At 46.7% G+C, this 18,080-nt stretch overlaps 1 protein-coding gene and 1 pseudogene across 2 annotated transcripts; both read left to right on the forward strand.

Moving 5' to 3' along the window:
• The first annotated feature begins 11,063 nt into the window (after positions 1 to 11,063).
• Positions 11,064 to 12,463, forward strand: LOC310768112 (iron-sulfur cluster assembly 1 homolog, mitochondrial-like; annotated as a pseudogene). Its single transcript has 2 exons — positions 11,064 to 11,376; positions 12,035 to 12,463. The product of its transcript is annotated as an iron-sulfur cluster assembly 1 homolog, mitochondrial-like (transcript).
• A 424-nt stretch (positions 12,464 to 12,887) lies between these two features.
• Positions 12,888 to 13,299, forward strand: LOC310768113 (putative protein BRICK1-A; the record flags this gene model as incomplete). Its single annotated transcript, XM_083625822.1, has 1 exon — positions 12,888 to 13,299. Exon 1 carries the CDS (start codon positions 12,901 to 12,903, stop codon positions 13,297 to 13,299), a length of 399 nt encoding a protein of 132 aa, XP_083481948.1. The 5' UTR covers positions 12,888 to 12,900.
• Positions 13,300 to 18,080: the final 4,781 nt, after the last annotated feature.

The raw sequence follows: 18,080 nt of genomic DNA on the forward strand, positions 1-18,080 counted from the left end.
GTAGCTAACCGATTGAGGTTGAATCCTGACAAGACAGAAGTACTGTTCTTGGGGGACAGGGGGCAGGTGGGTGTGGGGGACTCCCTGGTCCTGAATGGGGTAACTGTGCCCCTGAAGGACCAGGTACGCAGCCTGGGAGTCGTTTTGGACTCACGGCTGTCCATGGAGGCGCAGGTCAATTCTGTGTCCCGGGCAGCTGTCTACCGGGCATCTGGTACGCAGGATGAGACCCTCCCTGCTCACGGACTGTCTTGCCAGAGTAGTGCATGCTCTGGTTATCTCCCGCTTGGACTACTGCAATGCGCTCTACGTGGGGCTACTTATGAAGGTGACCCGGAAACTACAACTAATCCAGAATTCGGCTTCTAGACTGGTGACTGGGAGAGGCCACTGAGACCACATAACACCAGTCCTGAGAGATCTACATTGGCTCCCAGTCCGTTTCCAAGCACAATTCAAAGTGTTGGTGCTGACCTTTAAAGCCCTAAATGGCCTCAAAGGCCCAGTGTACCTGAAGGAGCATCTCCACCTCCATCGTTCAGCCCGGACACTGGGGTCCAGCTCCGAGGGACTTCTGGTGGTTCCCTCACTGTGAGAAGTGAAGTTACAGGGAACCAGGCAGAGGGCCTTCTCGGTAGTGGCACCCGCCCTCTGGAACGCCCTCCCATCAGATGTCAAAGAAATAACAAACTATCTTACGTTTAGAAGACATCTGAAGGCAGCCCTGTTTAGGGAAGTTTTTAATGACTGATGTTTTAATGTATTTTTAATATTTTGTTGGAAGTCGCCCAGAGTGGGGAAACCCAGCCACATGGGCAGGGTATAAATAATAAATTGTTGTTGTTGTTGTTGTTAGGTGGAATACAAATTCTATATATACATCATCATCAATTTGTGGAGCTGAAGGGGGATTGGCCCTCAAAAGTTTGGGAACCGCTGCTATACAGCATAGGTCTTCAACCAGTGGGTCAGGGCAAGCTAATTGTTACGTGGATTTGTAGCTGGTTGACTGACTGAACCCAAAGAGTACTCCTTAATGGTTCTTTGTCATCCTGGGGAAAAGTAACCAGTGGGGTGCTGCAGGGTTCTGTCCTGGGCCTGTTGTTGTTCAGCATCTTTATAAATGACTTGGATGAAAGAATCGAGGAGATGCTCATCAAATTTGCAGGTGACACCAAACTGTGAAGGGTAGCTAATGCCGCAGAATACAGAATCAGGATTCACAACGACATTAAGAGATTGGAGAACTGGGCGCAAGCTAACAATAGGGACAAATGTCAGGTTCTGCACTTAGGAAGAAACAGATGCACAAATATAGGATGGGGGACACCTGGCTTACTAGCCAGTACATGTGAAAAGGATCTGGGGGTCTTGTTTTGTTTAGTCGTTTAGTCGTGTCCGACTCTTCGTGACCCCCTGGACCAGAGCACGCCAGGCCCTCCTGTCTTCCACTGCCTCCCGCAGTTTGGTCAAACTCATGCTGGTAGCTTCGAGAACACTGTCCCACCATCTCGTCCTCCATCGTCCCCTTCTCCTTGCGCCCTCCATCTTTCCCAACATCAGGGTCTTTTCCAGGGAGTCTTCTCTTCTCATGAGGTGGCCAAAGTCTTGGAGCCTCAGCTTCAGGATCTGTCCTTCCAGTGAGCACTGAGGGCTGATTTCCTTCAGAATGGAGAGGTTTGATCTTCTTGCAGTCCAGGGGACTCTCAAGAGTCTCCTCCAGCACTATAATTCAAAAGCATCCATTCTTCGGCAATCAGCCTTCTTTGTGGTCCAGCTCTCACTTCCATACATCACTACTGGGAAAACCATAGCTTTAACTATACGGACCTTTGTTGGCAAGGAGATGTCTCTGCTTTTTAGTGGACCACAAACTGAACATGAGAATTGTGATGCAGCAGGAAAAAAATCCTCAACCAACCAACCTAACTAACTAACGCTATTCCAGGCTGCATCAACAGAAATCTAGTATCCCGATCAAGGGAAGTCATAGTCCCACTCTATTCTGCCTTGGTCAGAACCCATCTGGAATACTGTGTCCAGTTTTGGGAACCACAGTTTAAGAAGAATGTTAACAAGCTAGAACGTGTTCAGAGGAGGGCAACTAAGATAATCAATGGACTGGAAGCAAAGCCCTATGAGGAATGGTTGAAGGAGCTATGTTTATGAGTTTGAAGGAGCTAGCCCTATGATGAATGGTTGAAGGAGCTAGGTTCGACTGAATTTTGTACATGCTCTGGTCAATGTGCATAGCCTCCATGGAACATGCTCTTTTCTCTCAATTCCTTGTTCAAAAGTGTGCAACCTGCACTCCAGTCCCACTGCCTAATCTTCCAAGACCCACAGAATCACAGGGTCATCTAGTCCAAACCTCTGCAATGCAGAGCTGTCCCTTCTCCCCACTGATCAGGCAAGCACCGGGAAGAAAAGGGGGGAGGGACCCCCAGATCAAGGTAATCGTTTTTTCCTGAAGTGCCCAACTTCCCTTCCCCTTAACATATGCATAGCATTCCTCCCTCTGAAATTTATTTCTTGCTCTGGGCTCGCCTGTCATCAAATTGCACTTCCAAGGAGCTTCTTCTGCCAGATCTCAGCCTCCTCTCTTTTGATTCAGGCCAGGTTATAGAAAAATTCAGGAACCTAGGAATCAAGCGTAGCTTCGGCAGGGGGACTTGAACCCTAGGTCAGGCTGCTGTTCAAAGTTGAGGAAGAATAAAGAGGTCAACTTCATGGGTGTAGCCAGGGGGGTGCATGTGGGATGTGAAACATAAGAGCAGTCAAGTACAACATTCCTAGAGTGAACATGTTTACACATGGGGAGGAATGTTTGTCCACCCAGCAGGTCAACTTCCTGTTTCCTTCTGGGCTGGGACAGACTTCCTCTGCATGGGACTAGAGGTGGGCGTGGCCTCACCTGTGCAGGAACGACAAAAGCACAGGGCAGGGCAGCCATCTCTCTCTCTTTGACTACATGCATCGAAGAAGCAACATCTGCTTAGCCAAAGATGCTCTCCAGCCAAGAGAGGACAGAGGGACTGTCTCCTTATGGGATAGTTTCCAGGTGTATGTTACTTTTCTAAGCAAAGTCTGCCTTCTGGGATCCAACTGTGAACAGAATGTGAGTGAGTAAACTCTTTTTATACTTATATAGAAGACTGTGTCGTGTCTTATCTTTTATAAAGGTATAAGGCGGAAATACCAGAACGGTTGTTAGAGAGGCTTTAGCGAGCCTGAGCAAACGCAAATGCTGTGAGTTTAAAAAGGGGAATGTTACTCTGCTAAAATTGTGAACTTGTTAACACAAGTTGGAAAGGCTATAATAAAACAATTTATCCTCTCCTGCATCCCTGAACATTCCCACAGTGTAGGGGTGCAGCTACCCCACCATCAAGTTAATAAATAAAAATATTTAACTGACCAATTGCGTCACAGATAACTCTGTTCTGTCCTCCCCCCAACATAAAGCCTGCACCCCTAAAATAAATCCTGGCTATGCCTATGGTCAACTTCTCACAAGTAGGGGGTGTTCCTGTGGGGCTCCAGCCCCCATCACCCCAGACCATTGGCCACAGTGGTCGGAGATTGTTGGGCAGCCAGAATCTTTCCCTCTCCCATAACACTAAACTTGTGGTCACCCAAGCAATTCCTTCTTCAGACAATTGTTGTTCTCCCTTTGGGTGCAAGAAAAGTAATTAAGTTATCCTATTTTTTGAGGCCCCAACCAGTTTTTACTGTGCTAATGACAAAACCAAGCAGCTTATAATCTTCATTGCCTTTGTACATGCAATATAACTAAATATCATTGGCTAGGCCAATTTCTTTTATTTTATGTGTTGGCTACACAATAATTCTAAACTGTTACATTATCCAGACTTCCTTGTGTTACTTGTGAAATGCACAGTACGTGTAAATGTCTTATTTTGGTTCGGTACTAGTCTTAACAAATTGAACCCTCATCCTGTATGTTTAGCACTTGGTGTGGGGGCAACTTTGTAAAACGCAAGGTGAACAAGATTTAAATGAAGACTCCCAAAATATGTATGCAATGAACTGAAACAGCATTGTGGGTTTCTGAACATCACGTGATAAGATCTTAAGAAAAAATATCTTTCTTCATATAGTGCAGAGTTAAACTGTGGAACTCGCTGCCACAGGAGGCAGACAGAAGCACGGCTCTTTTTGTGGGACTTCCAGGGCCAGAGGCAGTCTGTCTAGATTCCTAGGTCCTTAGGGGTATTGGACCAGTGTGAGAAGAAAATGCTGGACTAGGTGAGCCATCGGTATGATCCAGCATCTGGGCTCTTCTCATGTTATTAAGGTCCCCAGCCTCAACCTCGGGCAACATTTCCAGGCAGGGCTATGAAAGACTCCTCTCCCGCCTTCAGGTAGGTAGCTGTGTTGGTCTGATGCAGTCAAAATAAATAATAATAATAATAATAATAATAATAATAATAATAATAAAATGTCCAGTAGCACCTTAGAGACCAACTACATTTGTTCTGGGTATAAGCTTCCGTGTGCATGCGTTCTGAAGAAGTGTGCATGTACATGAAAGCTTATACCCAGAACAAACTTAGTTGGTCTCAAGTGAGAGCTGGACCATCAAGAAGGCTGATCGCCGAAGAATAGATGCTTTTGAGTTATGGTTCTGGAGGAGACTCTTGAGAGTCCCATGGACTGCAAGAAGATCAAACCTCTCCATTCTGAAGGAAATCAGCCCTGAGTGCTCACTGGAAGGACAGATCCTGAAGCTGAGGCTCCAAGACTTTGGCCACCTCGTGAGAAGAGAAGACTCCCTGGAAAAGACCCTGATGCTGGGAAAGATGGAGGGCACAAGGAGAAGGGGACGACAGAGGACGGGATGGTGGGACAGTGTTCTCGAAGCTACCAGCATGAGTTTGACCAAACTGCGGGAGGCAGTGGAAGACAGAAGTGCCTGGCGTGCTCTGGTCCAGGGGGTCACGAAGAGGCGGACACGACTAAATGACTAAACAACAACAAGGTGCTACTGGACAGGTTTTTTTTAAAAAAAAAAATTATTTATTCCTCTTCTGCCTGTGACTTGGTGTGTGTGGTGGCGGCCTTGCCAGCTGCTTTGCAGCTAATACTCATTTAGATGGTCTGAATCATTAGAAGGCATCTTCTGATGAGTCCCAGTTGGTGTCTGCCAACAACAACACCCCCCCTCCAGCATTAGCTAATCCCCTCTAGGCCCTGCAAAGAGTGACTCAGGGAGGGGGAATGAGACAAGATCAGGAGTATGTGCGTGGTGATGGGGGGGCGGTCCTCTGGTTCCTGGTAAGCACAGACTTCTGGGAAGGAGTCTGCAATTTTGCCATTCCCAGATTTGTCCTCTTGACATCACTACTGCCTGCTGTGCATCTGTAGTGTGGCTTTTGTAGAATCCTGGAGTTGGAAGGGAACCCCAGAGGTCATCTAGCCCAACCCGCTGCAATGCTAAACAATCCCTGAGAAACAGCCACCCAAACTCAAAAACAATTCTGGACACCTGGGTCACCATCCCTGCTTCTACTTTCCTGCCCCAGCTTGCACCGTTGTGCATCCCAGGTCGTTGCAGAGCAGCAGAAAGGAATCCAGCTATTGAGGGGCGACCCCGTCGTAGAAACGGGGAGCTGTCATGTTGAAAAGGGGTCCCTGAGGGCCATCTAGTCCAACCCCCCTGCGACGCCAGAATCGCAGCCCAAGCACCCCTGGAAGGTGGCTCGGTCCTTCTCTGACATCCTTGCTGGCCCAGCCCAGTGGTACCCATGGAGCAGGAGGAGGCAATGTTGCCTAGCAACCAGAACGCACTCCAAAAGCAAACAGGGGAGCCCTGGACCACCATCACCACCTTCGCCACTCAAACTGGGCCACAGCCCATATAAAGTGTTTGTAGTTAGGTAGGCAGGCAGAGAGAGAGAGAGAGAGAGAGAGAGATAGAGAGAGAGAGAGAGAGAGCGCCATGGCAGCTCTGATTTGGAAACGAGAGATGCTTCCCCGTGAAGTAGGCGCTGATCAGGGAGGGCTTTGTTTGCCTGAAGGAGAGCGGTGCCAATTAGCATCGCATCCTAGCCTCCAGGCTGTAATTAGCAATCCAGGTCATCTCTCTTGACATATCTTATTTTCGTGTTGTTGGGGGGGGGGGAGAGAAAAGGTAAGCTCTGGGTGGCAATTGGCAAACAGGGTAGAGACTGACTGAGCAGTTGCCGGGGGGGGGGGGGGAGAGAGAGAGAGAGAGAGAGAGAGAGGAAGGAAGGAAGGAAGGAAGGAAGGAAGGAAGGAAGGAAGGAAGGAAGGAGGGAGGGAGATAGGAATCAGCCCTGGTTTTTCAGATTCTCCTTCCTTCCTTCCTTCCTTCCTTCCATGCTGCCAGTCCGTGTGGACATTATTGAGCTTGGATGGGCTACGCCCCTGACTCGGCTCCCTGTGTTCAGATTTTTTTATTTTAAATGGATTTTGTTAAAGTTTTGGGGGAAAGAACACAAAGGTCAATACAGGTTACAGACTCTGCTAACCCAGAAATATTACCTCAGGTTAAGAACTTTGCTTCAGGATGAGAACAGAAATCGTGCGGCGGCAGCAGGAGGCCCAATTAGCTAAAGTGGTAACCTCAGGTTAAGAACAGTTTCGGGTTAAGAACGGACCTCCAGAACGAATTAAGTTCTTAACCCGAGGTACCACTGTATCAAATATCATTTCATCAAGGATAATATAAAAACTAACCTGAATAAAAACACAAACCAAAAGGAAAAAGAAAAGAAAAAAAGAAAGAGGGAATAAAAAAAGAGAACTTCTAATTCTTAGTCTGTCAGCTATAGGTAGAAAATTGTCCAACACATGCATTCCGAGATAACACCAATTAGGGTTGCCATGTGTCCTCTTTTTCCAGACCATGTCCTCTTTTTCAGGGGGGAAATTCGAAACAAATTGCATTTATTTGCTTTGAATGGCCATCATAGCATCCTTTCCTTTGCTCTTCAAAATATGACAACCTTAATTCCTATTTCTATAAACCAATATTATCTTCAGTCCTCAATCCCAGATTATGTCTATAAGGAGTTTCCAATCTTTAGCAAATGTTGATCATGATCTTCTGTGATGAAACACGTCAATTTCTCCATCTCAGTTAAGTCCAATAATTTTAACAACCGTGCCTCTGTAATGACGAATCTTTCCATCCCTATGTTCATATTGAAGGAGAGTTTTGACTAAACTTGATCCACCTGGAGCAGGAACTGGCAAGCCACTCCAGTATCCCTGCCAATAAAACTTCATGGACAAACACAACAGGCATATAAAAGTTATGACGCCGGAAAGCTGATTGCCGAAGAATGGATGCCTTTGAGTTATGGTGCCGGAGGAGACTCTTGAGAGTCCCATGGACTGCAAGAAGATCAAACCTCTCCGTTCTGAAGGAAATCAGCCCTGAGTGCTCACTGGAAGGACAGATCCTGAAGCTGAGGCTCCAATACTTTCGCCACCTCATGAGAAGAGAAGACTCCCTGGAAAAGACCCTGATGCTGGGAAAGATGGAGGGCACAAGGAGAAGGGGACGACAGAGGACGAGATGGTGGGACAGTGTTCTCGAAGCTACCAGCATGAGTTTGACCAAACTGTGGGAGGCAGTGGAAGACAGGAGTGCCTGGCGTGCTCTGGTCCAGGGGGTCACGAAGCATCGGACACAACTAAATGACTACACAACAACAAAGCTTAGTGCATGGGTGTGAACTTCTCCAGGTACTTGAATGCAGGTGAGCGACCATCTTTCTCCCTTCCTTCCTTCCTTCCTTCCTTCCTTCCTTCCTTCCTTCCTTCCTGTGCATTCCGACAAACGTCAAAGGTTCCCTCTCTAAACGTGTAGTTTTTTTCCTGCAAATCTCCTTCTTAGAGGAGCCTGCCTTGCTCCCCCTAAGTACGGACACTGTCTCATCCAGACAGGGGGAGAGACCTTTTCGGGTCTGTATCTCCCGCTGATGCTTCACCACAAAATGTTTCCTGTCATTCCTCCCTGACTTTTTTTCTGCCGCCTCCCAATGGTTCCTCTCGCGTTTTCCCTTTGATAGTGATTGACACCTTGATTGTGCTCTATCGTTTCTGACTCTTTTGTGGTGAGCTGCTTTGAATGTTTGGCATCTGAAGGAAAGCGGGGATCCGTCCTTAAGACACTCGGCATCTGTAATTTGCAGTCCTAGAGAACCTGGAATTTGAAATTAAAACCAAATGAGGCAGCCTCTGATTCCTGCTCCCTCCACCAATTATTATTTGCTGAGTTTCTCCTCCATATGTTTCCTTGAAGGAGCTCAGGTGGGGGTACATGGTTCTCCCCTTCCTCATTTAATCTCCACAACACCCCTGCGAGGTAGACCAGGTTGAGGGGCAGTGACTGGGCCCCATGGTCAACAAGGCCAAGTGGGGTGGGGGTGTCAAATCCTGGTCTGCATTCTAACCACTATGCAACGCTGCCTTTCCACAAATATCCACCTGTCAGCAGCTCTCCTCCCCTAGGCATGGGTGGCTCTTTAGACACCCTAGACTGACACCCAGTTCCCCACATATCCAACATGTGGGTATTGTAATAAACGAAAATCTGCCCTTATTCCCTTATGGGGGACACAAGAGCCCGTACAGAGTCCTTTGTAGGTTCTCCATCGGTCAGAGAAAAGATCAGAGGCCAAACAGAGAATATTGAGAATCAAAGCAGCTCGTAAGCCTGATCTTTATTGAACTGTTGCAACAGGGTGCTCCCCTCACACGCAGGAAAGGAGGAGGACCTCGAACAATGGTGCGCAAGGCCTTATATAGATAGTTTAAATTACCTGCCCTGGAGCTCCACGCCATACATACATCACAGAAGGTGTGTAACCTAAGACCCTCTCCCCGATACATCATACCTACATCACAGAAAAGGTGGTCTACAACAGTAATCTGAGTGCATTGTTTATCTCCTGTCTGGCAAGTTACCTCTTAATGGTTACTTGACTGGATACCCTGGGGAGCCTGGCCAGTCTTTCATAATGACATATACCTAGTTCCTGAGCCAGGTCACAGGCTCACCCTATTCATACACAGACAGACATACCCTTAAGACAGGAAAAGACAATGGGGAGGCTTTTCCATTTTCTTTCGACCTTGCAGAGAAAACATTTGGTCAGCTTGGGAGTCAAAATGGTTTCAGGTCAGTCTTCCTGTGCTGATCTATGTACGTGCTTAGTTGGTACATTTATTATATATATAAGACCTTAAATTTCATTTATTACATCCACAAATATCCACCTGTCAGCAGCTAGGCATGGGCGGCTCTTTAGACACACCCAGAATGACACCCAGTTCCCCACATCTCCAACTTGTGGGTATCCACTGTGAGTACAGGACGCTGGACTAGATGGGCCCTTGGCCTGATCCAGCGGTTGGGCTTTTCTTAGGTTCTTACGGAGCCTCCAGCTCCAGGGGCAGTCTATCTGGATCCCTAGGTTCTTTGGGGCATTTGGCCACTGATCGCTTGCTCCCTGTTTTCGGGGGGGGGTTGTTTCCGACCTCCCTTCAGCCTCCGAGTAACACCCCAAGCTGATAAACAAGCCCAGGAGGAGACTTTTAAGCAGGGTCGTTGTGTTAGGCGAGCTGCCTTGACCGCTGTGATTTTTGTCAAAGCCAGATTCATAGGGAGTCAAGCTGGTTGTGTCTCCACCACCCACTAGGGTGTTAATGAGGCCGTGACAAGTTGCCTGGGCTGGAAGCAGAATGTAATTAAAGGGTCTTTCCACACTGAACCACGGAGGGTCCTTTTTTTTTAAATCACTGAAATTCACTGGTGTTTGTGGTGTCAGACCAGACCTCCAAAATGAGAAATCTAGGAGAGAGGTTATCTAGGTCTGGACTAGAGAGAGCTTTTGGCAGCAACGGTTTGCACAGAGTGAGACCATTTCAACCGGCTAATAACAAAACCACCTTTGTCTCTGAATTTTCCCCTGGAAAGGGAGCCAGGTCCACCAGCCGGACACCCTCAGAACACTGGCCAAATAGTCCGCTATCTCTAATTGGACACCAATTATATTGAATCTCCATCTTTGACTTGGGGACTCAGTCCTCTTTGGGAGCTGACATGCAATGGGGTGTTTCTGTGGAATGTGGCGGTTGTGGAGGACTCCCTTGTCCTAAATGGGGTAACCGTGCCCCTGAAGGACCAGGTGCACAGCTTGGGAGTCATTTTGGACTCACAGCTGTCCATGGAGGCACAGGTTAATTCTGTGTCCAGGGCGGCTGTCTACCAGCTCCATCTGGTACGTCAGCTGAGACCCTCCCTGCCCACGGACCGTCTCGCCAAAGTGGTGCATGCTCTGGTTATCTCCCGCTTGGACTACTGCAATGCGCTCTATGTGGGGCTACCTTTGAAGGTGACCCGGAAACTGCAATTAATCCAGAATGTGGTAGGTAGACTGGTGACTGGGAGCGGCCGCTGAGACCCCATAACACCGGTCCTGAAAGACCTACATTGGCTCCCAGTACGTTTCCAAGCACAATTCAAAGTGTTGGTGCTGACCTTTAAAGCCCTAAATGGCCTCAAAGGCCCAGTAGACCTGAAGGAGCGTCTCCATCCCCATCGTCCAGCCCAGACACTGAGGTCCAGTGCCAAGAGCCTTCTGGCAGTTCCCTCCCTGTGAGAACCGAGGTCACAGGGAACCAGGCAGAGGGCCTTCTCGGTGGTGGCTCCCGCCCTGTGGAACACCCTCCCATCAGATGTCAAAGAGAACAACTACCAGACTTTTAGAAGACATCTGAAGGCAGCCCTGTTTAGGGAAGCTTTTAATGTTTGATGCATTACTGTATTTTAATATTTTGTTGGAAGCCGCCCAGAGTGTTTTATTATTATTATTATTATTATTATTATTATTATTATTATTAATCTCATCTGACAGCTGCGGCGGCTTCTGAAGTTTTCGTCGTCGGACACCAATTCAGAATAAATCCAGGGGGGTTAGTGGGGGTCGATGGCAGACCCCTTGCTCCTCCCCCCCCAGGCATGCACAAACATACCCCACACTCCAGGAACGGCTTTGACAGGCCGGCCAAACCAGGTGAGGGGAGCCGATAGGTCTCAAACACTCGGTGAGCTAGGGACCTACCCTGCATGTGAAGACAGGATCCGGCAGATTGAGTGGATGAGACCAAGTGGGGGTCCAATGGTCAAGAAGGCAGTTTCTGGGCGTTGCTCCGTCCGCCGTGTCCATGGACAACTTCGGAGGACGGGCTGAAAGGCCGGAGCGGGAGAGATGGTCTCTTCCATGGTCAGAGCCACCATTCGGGCCGTGAGCAAGAGGAAGATTCAGGCCACTAGAGCCGCCCTTACACTAACCCCCTCTGCTGTGATAATAATAATAATAATAATAATAATAATAATAATAATAATAATAATAATTTATTATTTGTACCCCGCCCATCTGGCTGGGTTTCCCCAGCCACTCTGGGCGGCTTCCATAGAAACCAAAAATACACTAAAATATCACACATTAAAAACTTCCCTGAACAGGGCTGCCTTAAGATGTCTTCTGAATGTCAGGTAGTTGTTTATCGCTTTGACATCTGATGGGAGGGCGTTCCACAGGGTGGGCGCCACTACCGAGAAGGCCCTCTGCCTGGTTCCCAGTAGCTTTGCTTCTCGCAGCAAGGGAACCGCCAGAAGGCCCTCGGCGCTGGACCTCAGTGTCCGGGCAGAACGATGGGGGTGGAGACGCTCCTTCAGGTATACGGGACCGATGCCGTTTAGGGCTTTAAAGGTCAATACCAACACTTTGAATTGTGCTCAGAAACATACTGGGAACCAATGTAGGTCTTTCAAGACCGGTGTTATGTGGTCCCGGCGGCTGCTCCCAGTCACCAGTCTAGCTGCCGCATTCTGGATTAGTTGTAGTTTCCGAGTCACCTTCAAAGGGAGCCCCACGTAGAGCGCATTGCAGTAGTCCAAGCGAGAGATAACTAGAGCATGCACCACTCCGGCGAGACAGTCCGCGGGCAGGGAGGGTCTCATCCTGCGTACCAGATGGAGTGCAGAAGACAGAACAACTGCTTAAAGACAAACCTGACCATGTAGGCATTAAAGTTGGTGTCCGTACAAGAGGCAGTAATGGACTTTCCTATACACTAGAATACACAAAATCAAAGGGGGACTCTGATGAGGAAGGAGTACAGGATGGTGTTAGAGTATTGAAACGAAAGTGCAACTCTCACTTCTAGGAACTGAAATGGACTATATAGAAGACAAACTGTCCAGTGAATTTGTTTCCAGTAAGCCAAACATCAAAGGAACGTGTGGTTGTGGAGAAAGCTTTAACATTTAAAGGACTGTAACTTTTAAGACCACAAAACTGCTTTCTGAAGTAATCTCTTGGTGTGTGTGTTTTCACAACTTTAGGCCTTGTAATATACAGCTGCCTTTCCAAGAGAATAAAAGTACTATGTTTTGAAAGTGGGGGGGGGGGGAGAAGAAGGCGGTTTCTGCATGTGCTGCAGAGGGAAGTGAGAGGCAGGTGGGGCTCATCCACCTGGGAAGGGAGCCCGCCTAGTAGAAGGAAAACTCTGGTCCTCATACCTCTGTTGCCTTGTGTCAGGAATGAGCCAGCTCCCAGCGAAGGTTTGCAGCCAACTGCAGAAAGCAGACAGGAACAGAGAGGCTTAGATGTGAGCCAGGCAGGGGAGAGCTGGCAGCTGCAGATTTCGACTCTTCCTGACCTTGTCAGGCTGGCTGATAAGGCAGTAGCTGAGAGCAGGCCAGAACACAGCCAAAGCTCGCAGGAAGCACAAATAGGAGCGAATAGACTCAGAGATAGTCTCTCAGAAAAGGAAGAGGCTGGAGCTGATCCAATACGTCCGAGAAGTAGGGGGGTGGTCTGCTCCCAGCAGTCGGTCATGTCTGTGCAGGCGGACCCGGTTCAGCACAAGATCCACCAGGACGGGGCCAACCGCGAGTACATTGAGGTGACCACCAGCTCCATCAAGAAGATCGTGGACTTCCGCAATTCCTTCGACATGTCCTGCCGCTCGCGCCTGGCCACGCTCAATGAGAAGCTGACGGCGCTGGAGAGGTCGATCGGATACATCGAGGCCCGAGTAACAAAAGGTGAAACACTGACACAGGGTGGCGGAGGCTGTCAGGGAGCCAACCTGGGGGGAAATGTGCAACTGTTTATGAAGCTGATGATCCGACATCAAGTTTCTTCATTACTTGATATGCATGGGAGTTATGCTCGTCTCTGTCCCTTGGGAAGCTGCACTCCTCGTCTGGAGCCTGTGATTTTGCGCAGGTGATTTCCGCCTGAAATGGCTAAATTGTACAGTAAAGGTAAAGGGACCCCTGACCATTAGGTCCAGTAGTGACCGACTCTGGGGTTGCAGCGCTCATCTCACTTTACTGGCTGAGACTGTCCCTATGTACAGTATAGGTAGGAACTATATGGAGTAATGTAGGTATGTTTTATGTTATGAAAATAAGGTCGTGTGTTGTGTATGTGTGTTGTGTCCATGTATATGTATGTGTTTTATATGTTAATAAAATTTAAATTAACAAATAAATAAAAAAGACTAGAAGTCACAGAAATCCAATGAAGCTGAATGCTGGAAGATTCAGGGCAGAAAAAAAGGAAAGTCCTTCTTCATCCGTCGCAGTGCTAAACTATGGAACTCCCTGCCACAAGAGGCAGGGATGTCTGTATGGCTATAAAAGATTAGGCAAATTCATGGAGGAGGAGGGGGCTATTGGAGGCTCCTAGTCAGGATGGAAGCAATCCGTCTGAATACCACTTTCATTTCATTTCATTTCATTTCATTTCACTTTTAATTTGCATACTGCCTTTCTATATTACAATACACAGGGCAGCTTACAAGCTGAAGAAGCAACGAAGACCACACACCTTATAACAATCCGATCCAACGCAAAAATTGTCCTCATAAAAGCATTACTTTAAAATTAACAACTTGTTTGAACAATTTGGGGCAATTAAAATGTTAAAAGTTAAATAAACCTTGTGGAGGGAGGAGTGTTAAGGTATATAGAATTGTACATATGGTTGATTTGAATATGGTATCATTGATTATGCATGCCCAATGTATCAGTCGCCTGGGGGTTTTTCACTGTTTGTTTTCATTGTTTGTGTTTTGGTTGTTGGTAAAAAAATAAAAAAATAAAATTAACAACTTGTATCAAATAAAGTAATATCCAGCGATCCGTTAGAGCGCAATAAAATTAAACATCAGCAAATAACAAGGAAACAGAGAATCACTCTGAACCACTGCAATAAACAATTTCTAAATGACAATCGATAAAAATAATAATAATAGCAGCAAATCGCAGGGTGCAAAATGACACAACAGAAATTGAGAAGCAAAGTTATAAAATTGTTTTATAATCATTTTCAGTCGCTGGAAAGCATAAGAGGGGAAGAGTTGTTCTTGGGGTTTCTTTAAATATTTATTTATTTATTTATTATTGGTTTTCACATATTACATTACAATACAGATGTACCAAAGCCAACACCATTTCCTCCCCATCCCCCCATACATTTACATTTCTATTTCCTCAATCCATCATATTATTCTTTTCTCCTTCCTCCCACTTCCCTCCGCCCCCTCTTCCCTCCTCCCCCACATTATACAATTTACAGGAGTCTTCGCATTCTACAGTCTTCTCAAATTATCTATATATCCTTATTATCTTCCCTTACTTAAGAGGGGGAGAGTAGTTCGTGTGGCCGGATCCTGCTTGCGGTTTTTCCCGCTGGGGTGTCTGGTCAGCCCCTGTGAGATCAGGAGGCTGGACTATAGATGGGCCACGGGGCCTGATCCTCCAGGTTCTTCTTCTTCTTCTTTTTAAATTTTAAAATATAACTTTATTGAATAATACAATCAAATTTCCAGATATATCTGCAAAAAACACAATTATTTACATATTTGTCAAACATAAACGATGAAAGAAGATAGAAAATAAGAGGAAACGTAAAAAAGAAAAAAGAAATAAGAAATGCTGTTTTCCATAAACAGTGATTCCAGAATTACACTTATATACATTACAAAATAAAAATCTTAATGAAAATATCTTTAAAGACTTCCACCATCTAAACCACACTTCTTCTGTTATTTAATTCTCCTTTGCCTCTGTTCTTCACTTCTATATCTTTAGATCCCTTAAGATCTTCCATAATCCATTAAATTATTTATATTCTTTATAGTCCGCACAAGGTTAGTCTGTTGTTGTTGTTGTTATTTAGTCATGTCCGCCTCTTCGTGACCCCCTGGACCAGAGCACGCCAGGCCCTCCTGTCTTCCACTGCCTCACGCAGTTTGGTCAAACTCATGTTTGTAGCTTCGAAAACACTGTCCCACCATCTCGTCCTCTGTCGTCCCCTTCTCCTTGCGCCCTCCATCTTTCCCAACATCAGGGTCTTTTCCAGGGAGTCTTCTCTTCTCATGAGGTGGCCAAAGTCTTGGAGCCTCAGCTTCAGGATCTGTCCTTCCAGTGAGCACTCAGGGCTGATTTCCTTAAGGATGGAGAGGTTTGATCTTCTTGCAGTCCATGGGACTCTCAAGAGTCTCCTCCAGCACCAGAATTCAAAAGCATCAATTCTTCGGCGATCAGCCTTCTTTATGGTCCAGCTCTCACTTCCATACATCACTACTGGGAAAACCATGGCTTGAACTATACGGACCTTTGTTGGCAAGGTGATGTCTCTGCTTTTTAAGATGCTGTCTAGGTTTGTCATTGCTTTTCTCCCAAGAAGCAGGCGTCTTTTAATTTCATGACTGCTGTCACCATCTGCAGTGATCATGGAGCCCAAGAAAGTAAAATCTCTCACTGCCTCCATTTCTTCCCCTTCTATTTGCCAGGAGGTGATGGGCCCAGTGGCCATGATCTTCGTTTTTTTTTTATGTTGAGCTTCAAACCATATTTTGTGCTCTCCTCTTTCACCCCCATTAAAAGGTTCTTTAATTCCTCCTCACTTTCTGCCGTCAAGGTTCTGTTATCTGCATATCTGAGGTTGTTGATATTTCTTCCGGCAATCTTAATTCCGGCTAGGGATTCATCCAGCCCAGCCTTTCGCATGATGAATTCTGCATATAAGTTAAATAAGCAGGGAGACAATATACAGCCTTGCCGTACTCCTTTCCCAATTTTGAACCAATCAGTTGTTCCATATCCAGTTCTAACTGTAGCTTCTTGTCCCACATAGAGATTTCTCAGGAGACAGATGAGGTGATCAGGCACTCCCATTTCTTTAAGAACTTGCCATAGTTTGCTGTGGTCGACACAGTCAAAGGTTTTTGCATAGTCAATGAAGCAGAAGTAGATGTCTTTCTGGAACTCTCTAGCTTTCTCCATAATCCAGCGTATGTTTGCAATTTGGTCTCTGGTTCCTCTGCCCCTTCAAAATCCAGCTTGCACTTCTGGGAGTTCTCAGTCCACATACTGCTTGAGCCTTCCTTGTAGAATTTTAAGCATAACCTTGCTAGTGTGTGGAATGACTGCAATTGTGCAGTAGTTGGAGCATAGGCATAACCAAATTTCCGTAGTTGAGTATTTCTATAAATACTCATTTAAACAATCCCACTGTTTCTTTACCATGTTTTTAGGTTTTCGCCTTATCAAGTCCGTCAATTTGGCTAGCTCCAAGTACTCGCATAGTTTGCTTAACCATTCTATTTTTGTTGGTACCATATTTTTCACTCTATAAGACGCACCAGACCACAAGATACACCTAGTTTTTGGAGGAGGAAAACAAGAAAACAAATATTCTGAATCTCAGAAGCCAGAACAGCAAGAGGGATCGCTGCACAGTGAAAGCAGCAATCCCTCTTGCTGTTCTGGCTTCTGGGATAGCTGCGCAGCCTGCATTCGCTCCATAAGACGCACTCACATTTCCCCTTACTTTTTAGGAGCAAAAAAGTGAGTCTTATAGAGCAAAAAATACGGTATATTGCTTCCTTTCCATGCTCTTCTCGTGTCCTTACGTGCAGCCTCCCCCACACCACCCCAGCTCGCTTCTCCAGCTACCTCTTCGGCTGTGGTTTGGGGCCTGTAGCTGGAACATCCTTGCCTCCGGGCGAGAGCAGCAAAAACTCATGTTGCATTGAGCGGGACTGGCAGAGAACACGAGCGAGGTGGGAAAGGCAGGTGTCTGTCGGGAAACAGGGACTGCATCCAGGAATACCTGGAAAGGATGACTGGTGACGGAGAGAGAAGCCCACTTTCCAGCAAGACAGGCAGATCCGGCCTCCCATCCCCCCCCCCCCCGGCTCTGGAGCTTTCCTGCTTCCCGAAATCCAGAGTCAAGCTGAGATTCGCTGATGCGTTTGGAGCAACAGAGTAATCCCAGCCTGTCACTGCGACTTAGGCTAGAGCAGAGGGGGAAATGGCATGGAAAAACGAGATCCGCCATCTGGGGTGGGCAGAGGAGATGGGGAAGGGGGGGGTCTCTAGGCTCTCGACAGCCTCCTCGCGCAGCCTGCCCATCTCGTAGGCTGGCTTGCCCATTTTTGAAGAGTCTTGGCCTGTCCTCACAGCAGAAAGGGCGATACAAGACAGGAGGTGGTGTGAAATGGGGGAACCAGGAATGCTGGTCTCCATTGGTAAAAAGCGTGAGGCAGAACCCTTTGGTTGGACTAGATGACTCTACAAGTCTACGATTCCCATTTTAGCCCTACTCAGAGTAGGCCCACTGAAATCCATGGACAAGGCTAACTTAGGCCTTTGCCATGTAATAAACAAAAATCTGCCCTTATTCGCTTATGGGGGACACAAGAGCCCTTACAGAGTCCTTTGTAGGTTCTCCATCGTTCGGAGAAAAGAACAGAGGCCAACCAGAGAATATTTTGTGTTTTTGTTTTTGTTTTTATAAATATTTATTCAATTTTCCAATTTTATACAAACACAAAAAGAAAAAGAAAAAGAAAAATATTAAAAACAAATCAATTTCAGTAACAATTTTTCAATAACATGTTTCTTTGACTTCCTCATACCTCCCCTTCTTGTTTTCTAGTTCAAATTGTTAATCTAGCAAATCCTAATCTCTTAACATTCCTTTTAACTAACGCCTTAT

Source organism: Podarcis filfolensis, assembly GCF_964270895.1.
Source record: "Podarcis filfolensis genome assembly, chromosome: 8".
Classification (NCBI taxonomy): domain Eukaryota; kingdom Metazoa; phylum Chordata; class Lepidosauria; order Squamata; family Lacertidae; genus Podarcis; species Podarcis filfolensis.